The 27,682-nt window shown below is 37.2% G+C and overlaps 1 protein-coding gene across 27 annotated transcripts in view; it reads right to left on the minus strand.

Annotated features, from left to right (window-relative positions):
* Window positions 1-13,918: 13,918 nt before the first annotated feature.
* The window catches only part of Baz2b (bromodomain adjacent to zinc finger domain 2B), a 274,349-nt gene continuing 260,585 nt past the window's right edge, over window positions 13,919-27,682 (minus strand). For 26 of the 27 annotated variants that reach the window (XM_074070911.1, XM_074070908.1, XM_074070907.1 and 23 more), the window contains 5 exons: window positions 27,252-27,387; window positions 22,854-23,000; window positions 17,082-17,347; window positions 16,122-16,265; window positions 13,919-15,390 (listed from right to left, as the gene is read on the minus strand). In XM_074070911.1, the coding sequence (XP_073927012.1) occupies window positions 15,237-15,390; window positions 16,122-16,265; window positions 17,082-17,347; window positions 22,854-23,000; window positions 27,252-27,387 (847 nt within the window). In that variant the 3' untranslated portion in view covers window positions 13,919-15,236. Of the gene's footprint in view, window positions 15,391-16,121; window positions 16,266-17,081; window positions 17,348-22,853; window positions 23,001-27,251; window positions 27,388-27,682 lie in introns of those variants that run through there. The other variant, XM_074070916.1, reaches the window with a different exon arrangement.

Below are 27,682 nucleotides of genomic sequence, written 5' to 3' on the forward strand. Positions count from 1 at the left end.
GATGGGGAATCAAGCCTCAAGAATCCAGATAGGATCCCTCTTGCCTGCTTACTAAAATATTAATTTTAACGAAAGTGTCTCAAGTTTTACTGTACCCAGGTTTGCCCACAGTATCCTCTGGGAGATGAGGAAAGATGGCCAGAAGGAGGGAGCATCAATTATAATACTGTTCTTCAATTAGATATGTTCTGTAAAGGGAGGGAAAGTGGACCAAATTTCCATATGTTCAACTGTTCTTTTTCTTAAGAGACCACCCAGAGCAGCTGAACAAATGGAGACTAGATACCCAGACCATGGTAACCCTTTGCAAAAAAACCCCCCAAACTCCCTTGAACCAAAGAATCCATCTGATGCTCCTTCAGCTCCCCTTCTTCCCCCTTACCCAACTACTTCATGCACCAGACACCGTCCCACAGGACTCTATCCCCTCCAGTTAATTCCTGGAGGGGATAGGGCTCATGTTCCTTTTAGAGTGAGTGAACTTAAAGAAATAAAAAAGGATTTAGGAAATTACACAGAGAACCCAGATCAGTCTATCCAGGAGTTTAGAGAAATCAGCCAAAACTTTGAACTGAGCTGGAAAGATGTAATGCTATTGCTATCTCAGACCCTCACTTCTCTGGAGAAACAGCAGGTACTAGATCAGGCAGTCAAAGCTGGAGACAATTATCACTTAGATAAAAGTGGCCCTACAGGCCTGTTTCAGACTGGACCCTCACAGGAGGAGGAGGGGGTGGGAGAAGAAAGACAAAGACACTGGATACCTAAAAGGGAACCTCGATTCCCAATTCCAACAGGTGATCAGGTAGTACTTAGTTATGACCCTAAGTGGGACCCTGAAAATGACAAGGATGAATGGAGCCATAACCATTTCATCCACTGCATTCTTGAGGGTCTAAGGAGAGCCAAGGTAAAAACCTCTTAGTTACTCCCAAGTTATGGCTGTATAGCAAGGACTCTTAGAAACCCCAGTAGCTTTCCTACAGACTTAAGGATGCTTTACAAAAGCAAACCAACATTGTACCAGGGTCACAGGAAGAGGAAATCGTCCTAAAAGATAAATTTCTAACACAGCACCAGATATCCGTAAAAAGCTTCAAAAACTGTTGGCTGAAGGCAGAGATCTAGACCAATTGGTCCATGTAGCCATGTCTGTATACTATAATAGAGACTTAGGAAAAGAAAAGAAGGATCTGGAAAAGGAAAAGAGAAAGGACAAACAGCAAGAGGCTCTGATCGCAGCACTCAGAGAGGCTTCCTCGGGGCAAAGTCCAAACCCGAGGAATGTTCAATGTGAACAGGCAGGCCATTTTAGGAGGGAGTGCCCCCAGAGAAAGCTACCTCCGGGACCCTGCCCCATTTGTCAGAAAAAACATTGGAAGGCACACTGTCCCAGGTTCCCAGAGGAACTGAGGCCAGAGCTTCCCACCCAATGATGGGTCCTGGGGACTCCCATCCAGGCTCCTGTGACCACTGTAGAAGCAGGGGAGCCCCGGGTTTTACTCACTATCGAAAAGCACAAGGTCAGCCTCCTTATCAATACAGAAGTCAGATCTCAGCTATATCTTTTTCTCCTGGACCCAGGTCTTCCAAGAAAATTTCTGTTTGGGGCATATCAGGCCAGCCTCTAGAACATTATTTCACTAAGCCTTTAGCCTGCTCCTGGGGAGATTTCCATTTCTTTCACTCCTTTTTAATTGTCCCAGAAACCCCTACTCCTCTGCTAGGGTGAGACCGTCTATCAAAATTGGGGGTACAGCTCCTTTTACCCCCAGGAGAGTACTTTTGCTTGCCCCTAATAGAGGAACAAGTAGACCCCATGGTGTGGATGGATGGACATACCATGGGACAGGCACAAACAGTGGTCCCAGTCCTAATTCATCTCCAGGACCCTTCTCAGTTTCCCCATCAAAAACAATATCCTTTAAAGCCAGAAGTTAAGGAAGGGCTAATTCCCATAATCAAAGACTTAAAGAGACAGGGACTGCTAATAAAATGCTCCAGCTCATATAATACTCCTATTCTCGGTATCAGGAAGGGACCTAACAAACAGAGGCTAGTCCAGGATCTCTGCCTGATCAATGAAGCAGTAGTGCCCCTCCACCCTATAGTTCCAAATCCCTATATGCATTTAGCCCAAATACCCCCAGGCACTGCTTACTACTCTGTCCTGGACTTAAAGGATGCCTTCTTTTGCATTCCCTTACACCCTAAAAGTCAACTTATCTTTGCCTTTGAGGACCCCACAAGGAAGTCTGGACAGGCCACCTGGACTGTCGTCCCCCAGGGATTCAGAGACAGCCCCCACCTCTTTGGGTTGGCTCTAACCCAAGACTTGGCAGAGTGGCAAGATCCACAAGCTACTCTGCTACAATATGTAGATGGCCTCCAGCTCTGTGGACCGAGTGAGCCTGTCATTTCATGAGCCACTGAGTCCTTACTAAATTTAACAGATAGAGGATATAAAATCTCTAAAGAAAAAGCCCAATTGTGTCAGTCTAGGGTTACATATTTAGGTGTTGTCCTGGAGAAAGAAATGAGGGCTCTAGGAGAAGATAGAATCCGTCCAATCCTGATGTTTCCCCATCTAAAACTCTGAAGCAATTGAGGGCCTTTTTTGGGGGGGGGGGTCACAGAATACCGTAGAATTTGGATCCTGGGATATGCCGACCTAGCCAGGCCCTTATAGCAAATCCTTAAGGAAGCACAGAAGGACCCCCAGCCCTTTATTGAATGGGATGGCAAGTTAGAAAATGCATTCCACCAGTTAAAAAAAGCTCTTATGCCAGCTCCTGCCCTGGGTCTCCCAGTACAAGATGAGTTTCAATTATATGTCTAAGAAAATGCAGGACTGGCCTTGGGAGTGGTGACACAGCTCCGGGGCATCACTCCCCAGCCATTAGGCTACTTAAGCAAAGAATTAGATCAGGTATCCAAGGGATGGCCAGGATGTCTTAGAGCAGTGGCTGCAGTAAGCCTTCTAGTGCCTGAAGCTCAAAAATGTATCCTAAACCACCCTTAACAGTTTATACCCACACGACCTAAGGGGAATATTAAACTCAAAAGGAGAACTTTGGCTGACAGCTGTCTACTTAAATACCAGGCCCAGCTTCTGGAAGGGACAGAAATAACTCTAAGGACCTGTCAGAGACTAAATCCTGCATCCCTTCTACCAGAGGCAGAGGGAAATCCTGAACACTCATGTGAGGAGGTACTTATGGAAAATTATGCTGCCTGACCTGACTTAACCGATTGGCCCTTAAAAAACCCAGATCTAGAATTATACACTGATGGCAGTTCCTTAGTCAAGAATGGTGTCAGACATGCAGGGTTTGCAGTTGTAACAGAATTTGGCATCCTCAAATCAGGTCCTCTTCCTCCTAATACAAGTGCTCAATTGGCAGAATTAGTGGCCCTAACAGATGCCCTAAAACTGTCAAAAGAACAGAGTCAACATCTATACAGATTCTAAGTATCCCTTCCTGATCCTGCATGCTCATGCATCCATCTGGAGGGAAAGGGGAATGCTAACTACAGCAGGCTCTCCCATTAGACATGCTCGTGACATACTATCTCTCCTAGATGCTGTTCTATTGCCTAAAGTGGTCTTGGTGATTCATTGTAAAGGTCACCAAAAAGGGGAAGATAAAACAGCAAAGGGAAACAAAGTAGCCAATGAAGCAACTAAACCGGAGGCCATGCAGGAATATATATACAGCTGGCCCCCTCCTCTGGGAGAAGACGCTCCTTCCCCCAGAGAGACCACACTATCGGTCAGAGGAAAGCAAACAAGCCTCAGACCAAGGGTACCAGTTAGATCACCGAGGCTGGTGGGTGTCCCCTGGAGGAAAGCTATGGCTCCCAGAGGCACTCCAATAGAAAATTCTTAAGACTCTCCACTAACTATAATTTGGGCTTAGACAATACTTTAGTTTTGGTCAAGAAAATGTTTGGGGGAACTAAATTAAGAGACACTGCCCAACAAGTTGTACAGGGATGTGAAATGTGACAAAAAACTAATTCCAATAATAAAAGGCTCCAGGTGCCAGGGGCACAGAAACAGGGATCCTATCCTGGGGAAGACCGGCAACTAGACTTCACCTATATGCCAGGAGGACCAAAGTCAAAACTGCTGTTAGTATTTGTGGATACATTCACTGGGTGGGTGGAGGCTTTTCCTTGCAGTACAGAAAGTGCTAGGGAGGTGGTTGGAGTTCTAATCACAGAAATAATCCCTCGCTTTGGCCTCCCCAAAAGCCTTCAAAGTGATAACGGGCCTGCATTTAAGGCAGAAGTAACTCAGGGACTCTCTAGAGCACTAGGTATAGAATACCACCTCCACTGTGCCTGGTGTCCCTAATCATCTGGAAAAGTAGAAAAAAACAAACGAACTTTTAAAAAGACACCTGGCTAAATTGGCCCAAGAAACCCACTCCCCCTGGACCAAGCTCCTCCCTGTTGCTCTCATCAGGCTCAGAAACGCTCCAGGCATGCAGGGACTGACCCCTTTTGAATCTCTATATGGCAGGCCCTTCCTAACCAATGACCTTCTTCTTGACCAAGAGACAGCTCAGTTAATTTTCCCTGTCACTCAACTTGCTAAATTCCAACAAGCACTCCCGGAGATCAAACAAGCCACCCCAGGGAGGATATAAAGGGACCCCCTCTCTTTTGCCCTGGAAACCTAGTCCTAATAAAGTCTCCAAATCCAACCCAGGACTTAACACCCTGCTCTGGGAGGGGCCATATCCCATTATTCTGTCTACTCCGACGGCAGTGCAAGTGGCTGGCCTGGATTCCTGGATCCATCACTCAAGAGTCAAGAGCTGGAATTCCTCTGCGAACGTCACATCTCTACCTCCAGACCCAGAATTGGAGCCCGCCTCCTTCTCATGTGAACCTTTGGAGGATTAAAACTGCTGTTCAAAAAGAAAAGGCCTACAGATACAGCTAAATCACCTTCATAAGCCTTCTTTATCCAAACCTCCAATACCTCCTAATCAGTCTATTCATTCTGCTTGTAATTACTTTGGGAATAAGGCTAGCTGCTGCAACTCCCTCTAGTTGGACTACAGCCCAAAAGATAGCATCAGCATGTTCCTTTTATTTGCTAACTATATTGCCATGGGGCTTGGTTTTCTGGGTAAACTAGCACCCCCATATGGGAAGAGCTTCAGCCCTTCATGGAAAACCAACAGGTTCTTAAATCTCTCTCGAGCATTTCCCTTCCAAAATCTCCACTAAAGGACTCCTGGGTTTGCTATGAGAGACCGACAGCTGCTCACCTGCCAGCCTGTGTCCTATTAAATGTCATTCAGGGTCCCTTCCCTTCTTTGATATTCAGGCCAGATAACTTCTCCTATGCCATGGTTCCTCTTACAGGGGTCCCATGGAAGAACCAGCCTACTATGTCTTACTCTTGGCTTGGGTTCATTTCTCAGACAAAAATTTGGATGTTTTACGTTTCTGTCCCAGACAGCTATATACCGATTTGTCATTCGTCAATGAAAGACCTAGGGCCTGCATCCCAAAAAGACATTTTTGACTTCACCACCCTTGAAGGTGACTATCATCTGACAGTCAGCTGGTGCTGTATGAATAACTCTAAGAGCTCCATTTTTATGGGACCCAATGTGCTTAGGGCTAGTGCTTGTAATGGGAGCCTTGTCTCTGAGCTGTTCAAGTCCTCAAACCTCACTGGTAAAAACTCTTATTGCATACTTACTACTGGCCATCACAAATGTATCTTGACAAAATATACAACAGGATTAGGAAAACTGTATAACTCTACATTTCTACCCCCGTGCCTCTATCTTTTACCAGCTGCCTTAATGTCTCTGACTACTTGTTTCCAGGAGACACCTCCCAGGCACAGGCTAACACCACCCAAGGTATTTTATGCCTTGAGGAAGGATATCTTTCTGTTGGAAGGTCATGGAAAAAGGACCAGGTATGCGGGCTGCCATGTCTACCAAACCATACTAGAGGAAATTGCCCAATTAATACCCAATCCTGAACATAGCTCTTTTTGGAATAATACTATAATACAACAGACTGAATTTTCCCAATGAACAGGAACAGCTTCCCATAGAGATAAAAAGGGAGGTTACTTTAATAGTTTTAGTGATAACAGCATTAGTTGCAGCCCTAGCTGAAATCAGCTATGGGGTGATTGCCAATCATGTAACTGCAAAAAACCTAACCAAAGTAGTAGAGGACACTTCAGACCAGGTAGGCCTTGGCATTAAGGACACGCAAAGGTCTTTGTTGTCCCTTGCCTGTATGGTCATGGATCACCATCTGGCCCTAGATTTTCTTTTGGCTAAACAAGGAGGTGTATGTGCCATCGCCAATACTTCCTGTTGCACATATATAAACACTTCAGGCATTGTAGAGGAACGTGCAGACTACATTCTTCAACAGGCTAAGTGGCTCCGGGAGCAATCTCTTGAAACTCAGGTTTCTACATAGGTATGGGACCAAATAAAATCCTGGCTCCCCTTCAGGACTTGATTCCCACCCTTTCTGGGGCCTATAGTTGCCATTATTCTCTTGCTTGCTTTTGGGCCTTGCATTTTAAACTTGCTTGTCAAGTTTGTTTCTTCTCGCTTAGAATCCATCAAACTACAGATGCCCCTGATGGAGATGAAAATGACTTACTACTGAGGACTCCTCGACAACTCCTCTCGTGGTCAGCCCTGATGCTGCAGGCCACTTCATCGCAGGAAGCAGTTACTGAATAGACTTTGACGTCCCTATTCCTAACAGCAGTTAGGGAGGTCATTGAGAGGGCGGACTTGAAGGACAGATGCAAGTCAAAGAGACATTTCTCCTTCCCAGGAAATGCCTGTCTGCATCTGAAAGGCATCTCTGCCCTCAGATGCAATACACAAAGAAAAAGGCTATAAAATCAATCCCCAACCTGACCCACGAGACCACTGGTTTCTGGATCTCCTGCATTCCCTACTAAGTCTTTCTCTTCTCTTTTCTACAAATAAAATCTTTCTGACCTCTGCTGCTGAAGTCCACCTGTGCTTTCATTCTCAGAGCAGGCTCAAGAACCCTGAGCACCTGAAATTCCAGCGCGTGTCATCTGTGCATTACTTTCACTGTAGAAGATTCTTTTGTGTACCAGGTGCCACAACTGGTTGCAAGTTGCCTGCAGCCTCTGGGAGAGGCAGATTTCCACTTGCTCCACAATTCCCCACAGTTTATGTCCTAAGTGGCAGCAAACACTCAAGCCTAAGGTGACCTCCACATGTGTTGGAGAGTGGGTGTAGCCAACAGAACAGATGAGAAATGAAAGATTCAGGGGCTCTGGTTGCCAGACTCAGTGCTTTCTGATGCCACTCTGTGTGTGTGGGAGAGAGATGTTGGGGAAATCATGCAATGATTTTGTTGATGGGACTTAACTTCTCACCAAGGAGGATGGGGCTACTGACCCCACTGCTTAAAACTTCCCTTTGTGTCTACACCAGACCATCTCTCTCCACAACCACTTCTTGTAGCCACCCCCCACCTGACACAGTGGCAGGGTATTCCAAGACTCCCCAAGTCATGTTCCTTGTTTTCAAGTCCCCAGAGTATATCAGTCTGAACCAGTAGGCCTTCTCAAGATGGTACCTCACAATAGCTTAGGTGAGTGACAAAATATTTTTCTTATCCAAAGCTAGCCTGCCATGGCAGGAGCAGTCACTGTTACACCAAAAATCTCTGCAGTGGGTTTAAGGTTTGCAGGAAGTATAGGCGTATAGTACAGCTAGATTGCCAATCTGTGAGCAGGGCCATCTGGTTTACCTTGTCTTTGTGTCTTCACCTTCTCCTCCCCTTTTGGGGAGCTGGGGTTAGAGTTTTAGTCTCTTGTCTTATTTTGTCAACTTCCTGTCTCTTCATACTTTTTAGCTGTCCTGTCACCTTTCTTGATTCCCAAAGCTCTTCCTCTATTTCTCTCTTCAGAATAAGTCTCTCCTTTGTCTCCCCAGTTCTTCTCTTCCGTGCTATTGAATGGAGGACTCTAATCTGCCATCTTGTCTAAGCCTCAAAATATGTCCCTCAGAACGTTTTTCAGAAAATTTTTTCCAAGTCAATTTTTCCTCATGTGTCACTGCCTGAATTATATAATTTGTCTCCCTTAAGCAATCACTCTTAAGAGAATTAACATAGTTGGCTTACTAGTAAGTTTACTACCTGAAGCTTATGGCCAGTTAACATCTTAAGAAAGTAGGAGGGGGAGGAGGGATGGGGCAGAGTGGTGGAGGTGGTGATTTCAAATATGATATATTTGGTACAGTTTTAAGAACCTCTGCAAATGTAAATGCCACAATGTACCCCCAACCCACCACAGCAATAAAGTCAAAACAAAACAAACAAACAAAAATAAGAAAGGAGAAGGAAATAAGAGATGAAAGTCAGCTATATACAGGCAATTCAAATGTCTCCTGAAGAAGCTGAACAAGGCTCTCGGAGCTAGAAAGACTTTCCGTGTTCATGAGTTGGCAGAATTAATCTTGTAAAAATTACTATACTACCAAAAAGCGATCTACAGAGTCAATGAATTCCCAATCAACATTCCAATGTAATTTTTCCAGAAAAAAAAATCAATCCTAAAATTCATATGGAAGCATAAAATACCACGAATAGCCAAAGCAATCCTGAACAAAAAGGAGTGATGCTGGAGATATGGCAATACAGGATTTCAAATTATACTTCAGGGCCATACTAACACAAACAGCATGGTACCAGCACAAGAATAGACATGAAAAGCAATGGAATAGAGTAGAAGACTTAGAAGTAAGTCCAGGCAGATACAGCCATCTGATTTTTGACAAAGATAACCAAAACATACACTGCAGAAAAGCGAATCTCTTTAGCAAATGGTGTTGAGGAAACTGGATGTCCACATCCAACTAGAACACTGCAACTAGATCATCTACCCCTCTTTCACCCTGTAAAAAAATTAATTCAAAATAGATCAAAGATCTTAATGTAAGACCTGAAACTTTGACACTACTACAGGAAAACGCAGTGAGAACACTTGAAAAAATAGGCACAGGCAGTGACTTTCTGAATAGGACTCCAATTGCTCAGGAAATAAGAGCAAGAATTGATAAATGGGATTGTGTCATACTAAAAAGCTTCTGCACATCAAAGGAAACAATGAATGAAGAGACAACTCACAGAATTGGAGAAAATCTTTGCTAGCTATTTACCAGACAAAAGAGTAATATCCAGAATATAAAAAGAGTTAAAAAAATTAAACGCCAAAAGAATAAACATTTGTACGGTACTCAAAGACATACAAATGGTAAATAAATACTTGAAGAAATAACCAGCATTCTTAAGCACTAAAGGAAATAACAAATCAAAATAACACTGAGATTCTATCTCACCCCAGTCAGAATGGGTATCATCAGAAAAACCCCAAATAAACAAACAAAAAACAAAGAGCAAATAAATGGTGGCAAGGATGCAGAGGGACAAGGAACCCTTATGTACTGTTGGTGTAATGTAAATTAGTGCAGCCACTTTGGAAATCAGTATGGAGGTTCCTCAAAAAACTAATAATAGAACTATCATATGATTCTGCTGGGCATATATCCAAAGGAATGTAAGCCAGCATACAATAGAGATACCTGAACTCCCATTTTATTTCAGCACTATTCAATGACGCTATGATATCAACCTAGGTGCCCATCAACTGATGAATGGATAAAGTAAATGTGGTGTATATATGACATTATACATTATAAATAAAAATGAAAATTTGAAATCATGTCATTTGCAGGAAAAATGGACAGAACTGAAGAGAAATAAGCTGTGTTCAGAAAGACAAATATGTTTTTTCTCATATTTAGAATGTAGATCTAAAAAAATAAATGATATGAATGTTAAAGGGGGATTGTTTGAGGGAACAGCAGGAAGGAGAAGGGCAAAAAGAATGTTAATATGATTGCATGCATTCAAATAGAATAATAAAATCCATTAAGATTTGTTAAAAAAATAAAGGGAGGCAGGGTCAAGTAGAGAAGAAAAGGCAAGTGAAGGTGGTGAATTTGATCAAAGTACCTTGTATGCATATATGAAAATAACTTAATTTTGGATACAGAACTGTCCTTTAAAGGTTTGGAAGCCATGGGTTTTGATTAACAAGCAGTAAAAAAGGTGGGTCCTACCCTAGGTGCCAAATAGCAACTGCTCAAAACACCTTAAATACCTAAAATCACGCTTCCACTGCTCGCTCCCTTTGTAGCTCTTTTTCTATGGTTTATGCATTTCCCTCAGCGTCTTGCCATGTCTCAGAAAACCCCTGCTCAATAGATGACTTTCAAAATTATCCCTGCATTTTTATTTCTGTTGAACTGCAATTTTTGGTGGTAAATTCCACTTCATTGTGAAAGAAGACACAGGTCAGGAGAAGCAGAAGAAAAAAATGTATTCCATATGTAAAATACCTGCACAAAAGCTATTTAACTGAAGCGATACATTGAAAGTAACCCACATATCAATTATGATGTAATGTTGTATGTTAAATTTTAATCTTTAAGTGGCATTAATGGAAGGTTACAAAAGAACAAATAACCCCGCCTTGAGGCTACCTCAAAATTCCTCTCCTCCCCTGAACAGGTGAACGACTTGCAAAATGGCCTATTTCACCCACCCAGACACCTGTTCTCCCTTCCTGGAACCATCTATCCTGTTCCTTTTTTCCCCTCCTTCCTCTCTACTTTAGGACCATGCTTTACCACAACTGTGCGCCACTTACTTTCGGATTCATCCGTGAGTATTTGTGCCCCTCTCTGGCTTCTCATAAAGGCCGTCCAGTCTGTTAAGGTTGGTTTGTTTTCTTTCTCATCTATCCTTGCTTCATTAAATAGTTTGAACCTAACAGGCATTATTCAGTATTTCACCAGTTACATCTACCAGCTAAATTTACCATACATTGTTATGAAAACTTTTTAAACATTAAAAAATGCGTATTTGTTACAGAGATACTAAGATATACAGATAAGATGCAATATTTGGGTAATTTTCACTAACGATTTATTACAGATTTTTAATTATGAAAAGTATCAAGAAATTTTTCTAATTATATGAGCACCTTCAATTTTGATTTTCCTTATAGTTTTTGTCCAATGTAGGCAACAGGAAAGCTAAAGTGATCTTCTGGACTTTTGAAACTTAACATTTACATCTAGTGGTAAAATTAGTGTGGTATCTCCTTGTACTTTGTCTACTTCAGCTGTACATGGGAAGATCATTTGGGTTCTCACTAGATGCCTAAGGAAAAGCATTATAGGGTATACTGTACTTTGTATGTGGTTCATTCTTTAAACATTGCTGAATACATACATAAAAGGTTGGCTGGAAAAGCATATCAAAGAGATTATATATGGGGGAAAGTGAATTGGAGAGGAATTTAAGAACTAAGAGAAACAAAACAAAGGAAATTTTTCAAGAACCATGAAATGACGAGAGGAATTAATTACCTCAATTAGTTGAGGTTTAAGAAAAACCCTGTTCCCTAATACAGCTGTAATGTTACCTAAGGTTGTCTATGAGATCTTATGAAATCAAGATTCCTGGTAGATAAAGCTCTACTCATTTCCCTGTGCTGTAATTTTTATGAGTCACATCCCCATCAGAGTGAAATTTTTCTCTTAAAATACCTGCCTCATTTCTTTATTGGAATGAAATTGTTTTGTTTTTGGTGAGACTGGGGTTTTAACTTAGGGCCTCAACTTGCTATGCAATTTATTACTTTAAGACATTATTCTCTCCTTCCCCAAAGCCTTTCTTTATTGGAATAAAATTCTTTATAGAACACAAACTTCTTTCATTTCACAAATAGAGATATTTAAAATGCAAATAATTTTGAAGCAAGTAACCGGTAAATTAAATTTGTAATAAGGAGCAAATGATTCATATGATTTTTTCTCTATTGGGATGCATTTAATGGGCAAAGGCTAAAGGAACAGGATTTTGAAATTCCTTAAAGGATATGGGGCTGAAGGAGATGGAATAAAGGAGCACAGAGGGTGCATTAAAATACCAAAGACAGCCAGGTGTGGTGGCACACAGCCGTAATCCAGCACTCAGGAGGCTGAGGCAAGAGGATCATAGTTGAGACTAGCCCGGGCTACATAAAACCAAGAAAGATACCAAAGACATATTAGATCTTTCATAATTTTGTCTCAAAGTGCTTGGAACAAATTTTATTTTGGGGTTGAAGCAAGAAAAATAACACCTGGCATTTACATTAACTTATTTCTTTTGAGTTTAAGATGGACCTATATATTTTCACCTGTTTGATTGTCACTGTGGTAACTCAATAAATACTCATTTATTGTCTACATATTGTCCCAAACCTATGGCTATTTCCTGGGTGTGATAGTAGTTTATTGTTGGGTTACTCTAGATTAGTCACTACTTGAGTGATAATCTAAACTTGAAGTCAGTTTTATACAATTCACAGGCTACTCAAGACTAAAATGGAGAAGGTTCAAGTTAAAGCCTAATTTATCTTAATGAAAGTGTGTTGTGTATGCTTGTAATTATGTGACAGCAGAGGATTAGAGGAGAGTAGTCATAATGGTTTCATTGAGAATAAACCCAACCTTTGGCAGTGTGAAGGCACTGAGTCACTTACATGACAAACAATCTACACATGTGAAGACTGTCACATAGTTGTAGCCCTTTTGGGACAATGCCCACTACCTTCAATGGCTACCTTTGCTGAGTTACAACAATGACACCAGTCCAAAGTAGCCAATATTTCCTAAGTGTTTCTTTTTTTTTCCCCAGGGATATCTTATTTATTATTCATCTATTCATTCATTCATTCATTTTGGTTTTCTTGGGACAGAATATCCCTATGTAGCCCAGGTTGGCCTTGAACTCAAAATCCTTCTATCTCAGCCTCTGGAGTGCTGGGATTTCAAGCATATGTCACCATGTCTGTCTAACTTATTTACTTTTAAAAGAAAATATTACTCTAGGAAAACTGGATTTGTGCATATGGATTTAAGTATTTTCTCATATATGAGTCCCTCAGACACTAGACATATTATCAAGCTCCTTATATACCACCCAATATCAGTTAACACAAGCATGTATTACAGGTATAGCAAAAACCCTAATGAAGAAGCACCTGGCAGTTCTATAAAACCCAAACCAGATACTTTATTCACAGTGCCACCTTGTTCTTTGCTCCACATGGTTAATTCTGATCAAGCAACAGGCCTCTTAAGGCATCACTGAAATATTTATTTAACAGAAACAGACATACTTATATAATAGTAGCTGGTTTTCATGTAAGTATTCACAAATAATCTAAGCATTCTGGGAAATACTCTTGGCTTGAAGCATTTTTAAAATAAGGTATATTGTTCTTAAAAACATTTCTAGCAGTGCACATTATTGCTGGTAGGGATGAGCTACTCAGTTGTAGAGAACTTACCCAATGTGCAAGGCCCTGGCTTTGACCCTCAGAATCACCCCCCCCACACACACACACACATGCGCGCAGGCACACACACTCTCACTCTCACTCAGTGGACATCACATAAGGCTGAGTTCCTGAATTTGTATCTCATGGCTCATTAGACTTACTTATATGATCAACTTTTCTTATGGACAACTACGATGTGCATCTACAAATAGAACTATTTCTCATATTAGAATAAGACCTTAGATTTTTTTGTAATATTTTCATATTGGAAATGTGAAATAACAAAATGAGAGAGGTAAACTTCCAGAGGAATTTGTAGCCTCGTGAAAGTTAGAGACTTGACTTAAACCTATCCTTCACCACCCAGTCCGGTGCTATCTGAACCATACTCTACACACATTAGGACTTTGTAAAAAATCAATATAAATTAACTACCTTTTGAAAAGAATTGACTTTCAGGTTAAGAAAATGTAAGAAACTAGTTTGTAAAAGTCTTTTATTGTATCCGTGCCACACATAGTAGTGAAAAATAACACTCCTAAAAAAAGAATGCTACCTTTTCCACAACATTTTATTTTAAATAAAACTTCAAGTACTCTTACATAGGTACAAAAAAAATTCTGATCTATTTGCCTCCAACAGGCCACCACAACACACAGTAGATAAAACACAGTGGTTACAAATGTCTTTTAAATTTATTTCTGAGGCAAGGCAAATGGGAGGGAAATGTCTCTATGAAAAAATACTGTGTGTGTAGGAAACTGTCACAATTTTTTTCCACATGGATACAAATGATTATACTTCAATTTAGGCCCTGGTGGCTTGAAATTATATAACAAAATAGAAAAATGGAAAACTACTATCCCCTACACCCTGTTTTAAAGGCAGGCACTACCAAGATTAGGGAGACGCCACAGTGCTGGTAGAGGATAACTGCTGTACAAGCAGATAGCTGTAATTACCTTCAGACTAAAATAAAATGCTACAATCCTTCTAAGGCATAAACAATAATGTCTCCAAACAATATGTACACATAATACATATTTAAAACAAGACTTAATATAAACAATAATGAACATTATATACATGTCAATTTTTTCACTGTCTTGAAATACAATTTAACTACACAGGTGATGCAGCAACATATATATATATGTATATATATATATATATAAATGTACTTGTAATTCTACAGTAAAATTTATTTTTGGTGCTTTTATAGCACATCAGTGTAAACAGTTTAACTTGGCTTTGTTTTATATTTTAAAACATTCCTTGTTGTATTTTCAAGATTTAAAGCAATTTTCTAGTTCTTCCTTTTCACAGAAAACGAAGATTCTGGATGTGGTTTAATCATAAATAATTCATAAAATTAAATACATTCACTAAAAAATAAACTACAAAGTAAAAAAATGAAAAATAGATATTTATTGAGAGGGAAAAGGAGAACCATTTCCCACATTAGAGCTCTGGTGTTGGATATTCAGTGCGATTTGATATACTTTAATTACTATTGCACTATAACACCCTTTCCTTTGAAAATTCTTTGGGTGTGCTTCCCTGTTCTACCTAAATTAGTTGATAAATTACACAAACCAATAACCAGCGGTTTTGGTTGCTGTAGGAGTGGAGCCTTTAAAAATGGTGTTCTTCTGATGCTTTTTTTATACTAATTTTAAGGAAAAAAGTCATTATGTATGTGCCTTGCACATCTGTGTAAATACAGTTCACATTGCTGGTCTCATTTCTCCTTGTTTAGAAAGGAAAGAAAAAGGGAGAGATTTTAACTTCAGCTCACTTTGAAAGTGTCCGTCCACTTTTTTTCAAAATATTTTCTCATACTGTGACCAGCTCTGCCTATGTCAGAATCATCTTCATTAAATGTTTCACAGTTGTCAAAAACAAGCCTGACATCTAGCGCAAAGGTTTCAAGGTTTGGATACCTGAAAGAAAACACATAATTAGAGATTGGATTCATTGGTTTTGCTTTGTAAACAAAGAAGTCATAAAACAAAAAAGGAAAACTAGAAAGAAAGAGATTAAGACAACTGCATTTAAATTGGTAAAAATCTTTTTTTTGACATGTCTACCACATGAGTCACTCCACCAGTGGTAAAAAATCTTATGAATGTAACAGCTAACCAAGTTCATATATTCTGGACCACACTGGATCTAAAGACAGACTAAATGAAAACAGATTTCTCTTAAGATCAAGATTCTTTCCAGAACAGGAGTGGTGATGCACACCTATAATCCCAGCACTTGGGAGGCTGAGACAGGAGTACTGAAAGTTTGAGGCCAGCCTGGGCTACATAGCCAGATCCTGACTCAGAAACAACAACAGCAACAACAACAACAAAAAACCCCAAATATTTTTCAACTAACAGGCATTTTCCCACATCCATTTCTTGTTTGACCTGTATCATAATTCTGTTAAAGGGGTTCTCCCATCTGAGTAGTTTATTCACTTCTCTGTCCAACAGTATCACTTGTTTGCTCTACTACCTTCATTTAAAAGTATTTAGTTGCAGTCAAAATAATGTAAATGCTTCTTTTGCACTATAAAAATTAAACTTCTCCTATAGTGTTTACGAGTTCCCCAGGACACCTACTCTGGGTTAAATCTTCAATTTGTCATTGAGTAAGTGTCACTGGACTGGTTTGCTTTACTTACTGCCCAGCACTCAGCTTTTCTCTAATTGTGGAGAAATCCATGGGCCTCTTAATGACCTTCCTATAACCAGGCACGAGCTTCAAGTTCACAGGAAGCAGGAAGGGCCATGCATCCTCATGAGTTTCCATTTCAGTCAGGATCATGCTAAAGAAAATCATGTTGGAAATCAGCATCTGTCCTTTAGAATTGTCTGTTTATATTAAAAATTGACTTTCTATTATAACCTTTCAAGTAAAATTTCAATAGAAACTTATTTAAAAAGATAAAGGAGTGTATTTACATACATTTATACTTTATATATTTTAATTTATTTTTTATTTTCATATTATTGTTGTTCTGGGGGTATACTGTGACATTTACAAAAGATCTTACAATACATCATAGTTGAATTCATCCCCTCCATCATTCTCCTTCCATTCCTGGAAAAGTTTCAGCATGTCTCACATTTACCCTCCTATTCCCTTTCTTTATGTCCTCCCTTCTCCCACTGGTACCAACCCCTAAACAGGGCCTGTTTTACCTCCTTGTTCTTCATTTTTGAAAAAAGGAATTTTTGTTTAAGATAGCTATACAGAAAGTTTCATTGTGACATTTCTGTGTGTGCGTGTGTATTATAACCCAAATTAGTTCATCGCTGTTTTTCTCCTTTCTATCTTAGATGCCTTCTTATGATGATTTCAACAGGTTTAAAAATTCTATATTCATTCTTATATAGGAAGTATATCAACCATATTCATCTTCTTAACTTCCTTTTTTTACCCTCCCTCTCCTGTTGACCTACCTTGAGTGTGACCTGTTTTTTTTATAATATTGCTTGAATTTGTATTGTATGTATCTCCCACATGAGAGAGATTTTTCCATTTATAGAAATTGTTAGAATGTAATCCTTAATGGGGTAAAAGGTTTCCAATATGAAATGGGATGTCACAAATATATAGTACATAATAATTGAAAAATTACCTGCAAAGTGCTAGATCCTTGGAGTCATCTCTTTTAGGTTTTTTAACAGAAGTACAACTTTCTTGTTTTGATAAGTTAACAGAGGTGTTTTCCTCCATTTTCCTTTTCTTGAGGTCTTTGTTTCCTCTTTTTAGTGAACTACTTGTTGACGCAGAGTCTTCATCTTCAGTGTCTCCTGTTAAAGATACTTTCTTGCATTTTTTTGACTCGTTAGTCTTCTTTCCTTTGATATGAAGTTTTTTGATTTTTATAGTTTGACCACTTGCCTTTAATTAAAAAAGGGAAATGTGTAAGAAAATAAAGGTTGCATATCTATTATTTAAATCATGAAAGTTTGATAGAACCAAAAGAATTAACTCTCATCCAGAAGGTTGGTAATTTTATTATTTTTAAGAAGGATCTGTGAATTTCTTCTCCTATAATGTAAGGCTAACACCTAATAAAGCATGAAAAAAAATCTGTCAAGATTCTTAAAACTTGAAGATGCGGATCCATGTTTGCTACTACCACAGAATTTATCATCAGTATTCCTTTAGTCTAGGTCACTAATGATGTTAAAGAAAACAAAAAGACTCTTTTAGAGCACAACATGCTCAGGCAAATATAAATAAAAATACAGACTGTATTAATAAGTAAGTTGGGAAGAAAATAAAAAGCTAGGCCAAAATATGAAAAAGAGCTCATGAAGTGTCAACTGGGAAAGTCTTTTACTTTAAAAACTATTAAAAATTGATTTTTTTCTGGATAAAGAATAAAAAGTATCTGCAATAAGAAAAGAGTACTACAAATTTGTGGTTCAAAGTAATGGCAAAGATAGGGGAAAATGTTTGTTTTTTAAAAAACAGCAAAGAAAGAAATGGATAAAGGACAGTATATTTGTAATCAAAGGATATGAATTCCAGCTATGGCTCTGTTACTATCTGTCTGTGAAATTTTGGGCAAAACTCTGACATTCTGCTTTCTCATCTGTAAAATAAGATACGCCAAATATTTCATAAGGTCATTCTAGCAATAGAATTACATGACTAAAAACATCTTAATGTGGCCTTATGCAACCTAACTACAGACAGCAAGCAGCACAATGACGGTCTTCAACTGTGAATTTAGAAACAGGAAAATAAGTCTGTCTTTTGAGGGTTAAATGTTATACTAAATATAACATATCGTGAAAGAGATAAGTAAAGTTAGTAGCAATGTATGACTTTTGTAATGATTTCCCAAAATGGTCCATCCCAAACTACTTAACAAAGAAACTCTAGACTGCAGAAATATATGACCAATGTGGCAACAATAGTAATAATGAAGTTGGCTATATTCTTTCTTCTTTTTTTTTTTTTTTGGTGGCAATGGGGTTTGAACTGAGAAACTCATACTTGCTAGGCAGGCACTCCTACTACTTGAGCCACTCTGTCAGCCCATTTATGTAATGGGTTTTTTCCAGATTTCAAAAACCCATCACAAAAAAAAAAAAAGAAAAAAGAAAAAAACCCATCACATAAAAGGGCTGGCTAACTATTTGCCTTGGGTCTGGCTTCGAATTGTGATCCCCTGATCTCTGCCTCTTGAGAGTTGGCTGTATTCTTGAAATGAATTTGGTAGAAAACATTTCTTTGGAGTATTTCATAGTAATTTCTTTGAGGACTTAATGAGCTCTGACAACATTATCAAAAAACTGTCCTTAAGCACTTACAATTATTTGTTTCTCTATTGACAGGTTGCAAGTAAAGTTAAAGAGATATTTTAACTGACAAAAAAAATAACAACCTGTAGGTTAAACACTTTTCCCGTAACATATCAAAAAAATCACTGCCATCTGTCATTAATTAAAATATTTCACTAAGTATTATCTTCATTTAGTTTATTAATTTTTCACTCACTAAAATCTGATTGTTTTGAGTTTTCATATCACATTGAACTTTTACCACTCAGAAATTATTTAAAAAGTAAAAGAAAATGCTTAATATAATAAAGAAACTATTCATTTAATGATGATTGTTAATTTGGATAGAATAGCTGTGTTATTTAAAAAATAACATTCCACAAATAACAAGGCAAAACTTCTAGCTTCTATTTGAATTAATATATTACTCAGGATCATTTATTGGGATCATTAATAATCTGATTAAGAAAATATGAAACTGAAATCACAGAATCAAAACTTTTGTAATGTTTCAAAAAAGGCAATAAACTCCCTTAATAAATGATGTTTATAACTTAATTAGAGAGTGCATATTTACAATCTTTAAAAGCAAGCTTTTATACAGTTACCCTGTTACCTGATTACTTTCTTTTTGGATACAGGACCCCCTCTTCTTCCTCCCTTCCCCTTCCTTTCTTTTATCCTCTCTCTGTATTCTTTTTCTTCTTTCTTTTCTTTTCTTTTTTTTTTTTTTTTTGATACTATCTCATTATGTGGCCCATGCTGGCCTCAAACCTGTAATTCTCCAGTCTCAGCCTCCCCGAGTTGGCCTTATAGGCGTGCTGGGCTTCCCTTACTTGCTAGAGCCGAAATACAAACAGGAATTTTAGTGGGTTTTAAGCAGAACCTTCTAAAGTACATGTTCAAAGGCTCATAACTATTATTTATGTGTACATACGTACATATATTAGAAGTTGTGAACTGGTGGCTCCCAGTTGTAAACAGCTCACGGAGTGTGCTATTTTGTTTCATATGATACTTATAAAAATTTGAATTTGTTTCTAACATTTAATATTTGGAAGGACATGCATGAAAACCCGTAATTTTGACTTCTCTTAAAATATTAAATGATCCTGGAAAACGGGGCTCATATTCTTACACCACAAAATAGCAAGAGTGCCCACTAGAAGTCAAACTATTTTTTTTTTTTGAGACAGAGTCTTGCTATGTAGCCTAGGTTGGTCTTGAACTCAGGATCTTCCTGCCTTATCTTTCCAAGTGCTAATATTATAGTTGTGTACTACCAAGTATGGCTTCCAATACTTTTTTTTTTTTTTAGATAAGAAAGAATTTTATTTATTTTTTATTATTGTTATACTGGGGGTACATTGTGACAATTGCAAAAGTTCTTACAATATATCATAGTTGAATTCACCCCCTCCATCATTCTCCTTTCATTCCTGGAATAGTTTCAACAGGTCTCATTTTTTCATTTATATACATGAGTACACAGTATTTCCACCATATTCTCCTTCCTATAGTCTTTCTTTATATCCTCCCCAATCCCACTGGTACCAGCTCCTAAGACACGATCTGCTTTGCCTTCCTGTTTTTTGTTTTTGTAAAAAAAAAAACCCCAAACCCACAAAACAAAAAAAAACCATTTTGTTTAAGATAGCTATACAGGGTGTTTCATTGTGACATTTCCATGTATATATGTATACATTATAACCTCAACTGATTCCTCCCCTTTATTTTTCTTCTTATTTGCTTGGCTTTGTAGGCACCAAAGTTTGAAAATTGGAATATGTGAGTTTGTATGTGTGTTTACCTATAAATGTGTACAAATATATATACCTGTCCTTAATATGCATGCACAAATGTACACACAGGGCATAAAGATAGTAAATCATGATTAAAGAGCCATTTGTGAGTATGACGTATAGTACACATATTTGTAAAAAGCTAGAATTAAATGAAAAGGTATTTTAAAAAACCTTAACTTTTCCTTATGTATCACAATCAAATATTTAGAATATTTTTGCTGTTGTAAGAAACAAGACATCTAGTTTACTGCATTTAAAAAATAAAAAAGGCAGAGGCTTAAAAGTCACATAGAAGGGATTGGAGCTGGGCGTGAGTGGCTCATGTCTGTAATTCTAGCTACTTGGTAGGCTGAGATCGGTAGGATTGTGGTTTGAAGCCACCCGGGCAAAGAGTTCACAAGATCCCCATCTCCAAAATAAACAGAGCACAGTGTACTGGAGGCATGGCTCAAGTGGTAATAAGTCTACTTTGTGAGCATGAAGCCTTGAGTTCAAAGCCCAGTTAAACTAAAAAAAGGAAGGGCTTGGATAAGATCATATGTCTCCAAATCTATTCTTCAAATGATAGCCAGAATTCTAATTTAAGCAAATTTGCAAATTTACTTAAAGTAAAACCTCCAATGGATTGCCAGGTAATAAGTACTCCCAAGACTTAAAACATTTACCTGCTAGTGATTCATAAAGTATTAGAGAAACTTCCTATAGTTTTGCAATTGTGAAGCTAAAGCATAATACGTGTCCAGCCAGTGAAGATTACTGTTGAACTACATTTTAACTATCTATAACAAAAATGATCAAGTAATGAGAAATCAAGAAATTACTATTAGTGAGTAAGAATCCATGTGAAGCTTGCTATGTAGTAAAATAGAGTATAAAATATAATATTCCCCCCCATGCCTTTGTCAACCACTAACCTACTTTTGAGGATTTATTCTTGTCATTGAATACAAATGTAATCATACAATATGTGGTTAGACACACAGTATGTCTTGCTTCTTGCACTTAGCACAGTGTTTTCAAAGTTCATCCATGTTCTACCATATTACAGTATTTCTTTTATAGTCAAATAATATTTCACTGTGTATGGATTTACATTTTGTTTATTCATTCAGTAGAATTGGATAAAATTTGTATGTAATGACCAGAATAGACAAATCCATAGAAAGTAGATGATTATAATAATGTCATACTTGGATGGAACTGGAGAACATCATTCTGAGTGAGGTTAGCCTGGCCCAAAAGACCAAAAATCGTATGTTCTCCCTCATATGTGGACATTAGATCAAGGGCAAACACAACAAGGGGATTGGACTTTGAGCACATGATAAAAGCGAGAGCACACAAGGGAGGGGTGAGGATAGGTAAGACACCTAAAAAACTAGCTAGCATTTGTTGCCCTTAACGCAGAGAAACTAAAGCAGATACCTTAAAAGCAACTGAGGCCAATAGGAAAAGGGGACCAGGAACTAGAGAAAAGGTTAGATCAAAAAGAATTAACCTAGAAGGTAACACACACGCACAGGAAGTCAATGTGAGTCAATGCCCTGTATAGCTATCCTTATCTCAACCAGCAAAAACCCTTGTTCCTTCCTATTATTGCTTATACTCTCTCTACAACAAAATTAGAAATAAGGGCAAAATAGTTTCTGCTGGGTATTGAGGGGGTATGGGGGAGAGGGAGGGGGCGGAGTGGGTGGTAAGGGCAGGGGGGAGAAATGACCCAAGCCTTGTATGCACATATGAATAATAAAATTAAAAAAAAAAATAATGTCATACTGATAAACACATGCATGAATGATAACAGCAGCATTCTTCATAACAGCCAGAAGGTGGAAACAACTCAGATGCCCATCAACTGGAGAATGGATGAACAAAATGTAGTAAATCTATACAATGGAAATATTATTTGACTATAAAAAGAAGTAATGAAGTATACTAGAACATGGATGAACTTTGAAAATATCATGCTAAGGGAATGAAGCCAAATATAGTGTATGTCTGGTCATAAATTCAAGGATTAAATTTGTGTGTAATGACAAGAATAGACAAATTAATAGAAAATAGGTAAATGGCTGCCAAAGGCTGGGGGTGGGTAGATAGGAAGTTACTGTTTATGGGATTATGAAAATGTTCTGGGATTAGACAGTGGTGATGGCTATGCTACTTTGTGAATACATTAAGAACCAATGACTTGTTAAAAAGGTAAATTTTATGGTATGTGAATCACATCTTAAAAAAAAATCCAACTGCCATAAAATTTTGCATTTGGTCTGCTAATTAAAAAGCTTGGTTTTATATCAGTCTTACCTTAGCAATGCAAGCTGGACAAAACCAGTCGCCATCTGGTATGGTTGTAATCTTGGGTCTGTGGCAGTAGGTATGACAGCCTTTGTCACAGCCATCACAAAGGAGAAGCAGCTCTTCATTGTCTCCTTTTCGACAGATTTGGCAGTACTATAACACATGAAAAATCATTTAAAATTAATCCTCTGCTATGAATAACCTATTGGGATGCTAAACAGACCATAATTCTTAATTTTTATTAGTAATGAACATTCCACTTGCTAAAAATATACAATAGCCATACATATCTATGTATCTCTCATTACACAGATATGGACCACATGAGGGGTGAGCAGTTCTTTTGGGGTAAATGCACATTTCAGGTACACTGCAAAGAACAAAGCTAGAGGCTGAATGCCTGCACACACTTTGGAAGCATGTATACATTAACATATGAAATAATTAACATGACATTAGAGCACATAAAGCAATGAATAGCTTTAATACGTGGTGTTTAAAAATGTGTTTCATCTTTTGCTTATCTTAGCATCCTTATGATATTCTGAGAAAGAAATAAGAGTTAGAATAATTTTTAAGATCAAAATTAGGAAACTTGTATTATATCATAATTACATATAACAAGAAAAGGTATTCCTAGACTTTGACTAAATTATCCATCTATGTTTTGTGATTAGCTGAGAAAAATGTATCCAATTCGGGAAACTTTGAAAACAAACCTAAATCCAACATGTGCCACAAGTGTGGAAAATGGGGATCTTACAAAATTATTTCCAAGAAGAACCAGATAGAAGAAAATTAAGGAATTTAAGGTTATGATTTGTTTCTAGAACTAAAAATAGTTATTTCTTGTCTATTGAAACAGTGTCTAATACTATTAAGAACTGTAAATCTGTAAAGAGACATTTATTTTCATGTGTACACAGTCTGTATAACAAGTTTTACAAAGAGAAAGAAGTTAGACAAGTAAAAACATTCAAGGTAGCTTTAAAAAATGGTAAGCATTAACATTTTTGATATTTAATTCACATTCCAGTCATAGTAGAACATGTCTTACAATCAGTATTTTAAAAAATGAAAACATTTAAACCAGTATTCCTTTATACTAATTAAAAAGTATTTATATGTAATCTGATAAAGAAACAGTTTAACAGTTCAAACTTACTTTGTTTAATTTCTAATACAACATTATTTATTAGTCTGGGAAACTCTAAATAAAATAAGCTTATATAATTCAATATATATAACAAATGACAGTTTAAGAACTTAATCAAAATGGCTAACATATATTAAAGACATCTACTAAATACGTATTATTAAAGTGACACGTATATTAAGAACAAAGGCAGTAGAGTTTAATATTCCAAAAATATGCATCTGTTTTATGAATTTTCTTAATATTATATCACTAAATACCTTCAGGTAGGGTTACTTCACCAAATTTGAATTATATCTTTAAAACTTCTATTATAAAATGCTCATTGAGAAATAACATTTGGAAGGTTATATTTAAATATCTATAACAATATTAAAAATAAGATTTATAAATATAAGTAAATTCTCACTATATTCCACAACAGACACTAAAAATAGTACAAAGGTCTATCTTGTATCTTACATGTCTGATATAAAAATGAAATTATTTTCTCATACTTTTAAAGGAAGGATGACAGATATCACACTCATAGCTCTTTTGAGAAATCATGATAACAACTCAAAATATGTTAGAGCAAATGTATTAATACTTAGTTTTAACTCCTTTGTCAATATAGTAAAAAAAGAGTGGATGTTGGCAATTGTTTACTATCAAAAAGTATAAAAGATATTCTGAGCAGAGGACTATGTGGGGGCAAACTGAAGGCTTCTTTTTTCCTGGTAAGCCTGATCTCTGGACAAGAGAGGATTTCCAAAGGTACTGAGCACTTTAACATTTTATTTGGCTTTGTAATGGGAACTGTTATAGGCACTGTTAAGTCTCTAATCAAAGACCACAAAGTGCTTGTTAGTCTTTGAATGTGAAACTGCCCTTTTTAAAAGGTAATTTCATAGTGAATAGTATACGATTATTATTAATATTTTGCAGGGTTGGGAATTGAATCTATTGGCCTCGCACATGATAGGAAAGTGCTCTACCACTGAGATACACTCCCAGCACAAAAATATTGTATTAATAAACATTTTTATAAAGATGAAGATCATGGGAAATGGAGTTACATGATGACAAATCAATATTAATAACATGGGAAGGGTTAATGAATTTGCAAAAAGTGAAGTAAAGCTTTAGATGGCAGAAAGTAAGTATACTAACTGGGCGTGGTAGCACATACATGTAATCCTAGCACTCAGGAGGCTGAGATAGGAAGACTGCAAATTTGAGGCCAGTCTGAGCTACACAACAAGATCCTGTTTCAAAAATCAAATAAAGATGAAGGAACAGGATCAATGGGCTGCATATACATAAAGGAAATAGAATGATGAAACCTCCTGAATTGTTTTAAGTGGGACATGGTGGGGTGACTTAACTAAATGTACAACGTAAGACTACTCAGAAGTGTCACAACAAATTCCCCCTGTAAAATGAATATATGCTCTTAAAACAAATATTTTAAAAATTAAAATACAGGGGCTGAGGGAGCGAGATGATGGAGGAAATGTAAAAACAGTAAAATATAATTCTGATTGGAATTGTCACTTTGAGTCCCCCCTGTATAATGAATACATCCTAATAAAAAATTGAAACACAAAAACAACAGCCAAATTCAAGCAAAACAAAACAAAACAAAAAACCTTAAACCAAAAAACAATAGCAACAATAATAATGAAAGTAGTAGACTAATATGAAAACAGGTTTTGGGTTTCTGTGCTTAGGTGCATAACAAAACTGACCACATCATGATGATTGTTTTGTGTAGATTAGAAAAAACTACAAATTTCATTTTGTAGTTTTATAACTGTAAATTTCATTTTGATATAAAACTCAATCTGTTTTGATTACTATAGCCTAGATTTCAATAATTGTATTTGCCCAAGGTAACTTTTAAACTTGCTTTAATAATAATTTAAGGAGAAACATATTTTTGTTGATAAATATTTTAATATTTAAGAAAATACTATCAGATGAATTGAACAATGTCTTAAAACTTATAGCAAATTCTAATGTGAACTCAGAAAGACCTAAATTTGAGCATATTGTAAAAATACAGATTCAACTTCCAAAGACATTTTAGGAAAAAGTTAGAAACCAAAGAGAGCAAATTTATTCATATAAAATGGGTTAAGACTTTGACTGGCCTAATCATAGAGGTAAAAATGAAAGAAAAATATGTCAACCTATTTAAGGATCTCTTCTTCTCTTTGGGGAATGACTATTTTAAGGGAAGGAATTTTTACCTTTAGCCATTCATGAAAACTAATCTCAAATGTTTGAATTTTAAATTGAGCCTGTAATTCAAAAGTAAAAGTTGGGCCAGATCTGGTGGCTTATACCTGTAATCTCAGCTACTTAGGAGGCAGAGATAGGAGGACTGTGGACCAAGGCCCGCCTGAGGCAAAAGTGAGATCCTATCTGAAAAATACCTGAAAGTAAAAAATGGCTGGTGGTATGGCCCAAGTGGCAGAACACCTGCCTAGTAAGTGCATGGCCCTGAGTTCAAATCCCAGTACTGAAAAAAAAAGAAAATGTTAAAAGTGATTCATAAAAGTCTACATATAATAGATACTTGTATATATGATGTATAAAACAAGAGGTACAAAAACATGATTTAAAACAAGTATCTTTCTAGAAGCATATGAATCATAGTTTTTATTTTGAATACATAGCATTTTGATGCCTGGTATGAAGTGAAGGCTCATTCTGTGATAACAGTAAATTGAGCTTGTAAAAAGGAAGTGGGACACTAGTTTTAATTATTAGAGGAAAGTTTAAAAGATCTCCTTTTCATGTTGGTAATATCTGATGCAATCATGTAGGCGCATAAAGCTTGAACACTCTGTGTTTATCTGATTACTTCTTAGCATTAAAAAACGAAAACATAAAAAAGTACAACATTTCAGGAATGCAATATTAGCAACGGAAATGTTTACAGGAGTGGAAGGGCCTTACAATATTGAGGCTAACAACTGTTCTATATGAAATCATTTCAGTTTACAATTATAAACAACATTCAAAGGAGACAGAAGCATAATTATTTTTTAAAAAAAGACAAGACAAATTTGGTAGGTTCCTTCCAAAGATGAGGAAAGCACTAGATCACATGGTGTTTAAGGGTTAGAGGAACTCTCAACTACAGCATACATTATTGTGATGTGACAGTAGGTAATGTATAATTAAGAAAGATCTGGAAGTTGGAAAACAGGTTGGACAAAGTAAATTAGTTATAGTATTTCTTAAATAAAAACACTTACAACTTTCATAATTGATTTTTCCCATGCTATTGATTTCTGTAATTGCTGAATGCACAGAGCTACCTGTGCAGCACTGCGAGCTTCTGTTAATGCCCTTCTCCATACCCTGAGCCCTGGAGCAATATCCTCTTCAATTCTGCATTGAAATATAGAAAAATTAAGTAGGTCATGTCCATATTTATGGTTACTGAATGTGAAACAATCATCACACTGAAAGCCAAGCAATGACAGTAACATGTAACAGCCAATAAGTATAAAGTTTAAGCAACTAAATTTGATGTAGTGCACAGACTGTGGCTACGTGCCTCAAAGCTTAGTCACAACCAGGTAAATGTAAGATCACTTTGCAAGATTATCAATGCACATAACAACAAAAAAAAAGTTTTTACAAAGCACCATGCAAATAGCATGACCCATGTGGATCACAGACA

Source organism: Castor canadensis, chromosome 4 (genome assembly GCF_047511655.1).
Source record: "Castor canadensis chromosome 4, mCasCan1.hap1v2, whole genome shotgun sequence".
In the NCBI taxonomy this organism is placed as follows: Eukaryota; Metazoa; Chordata; class Mammalia; order Rodentia; family Castoridae; genus Castor; species Castor canadensis.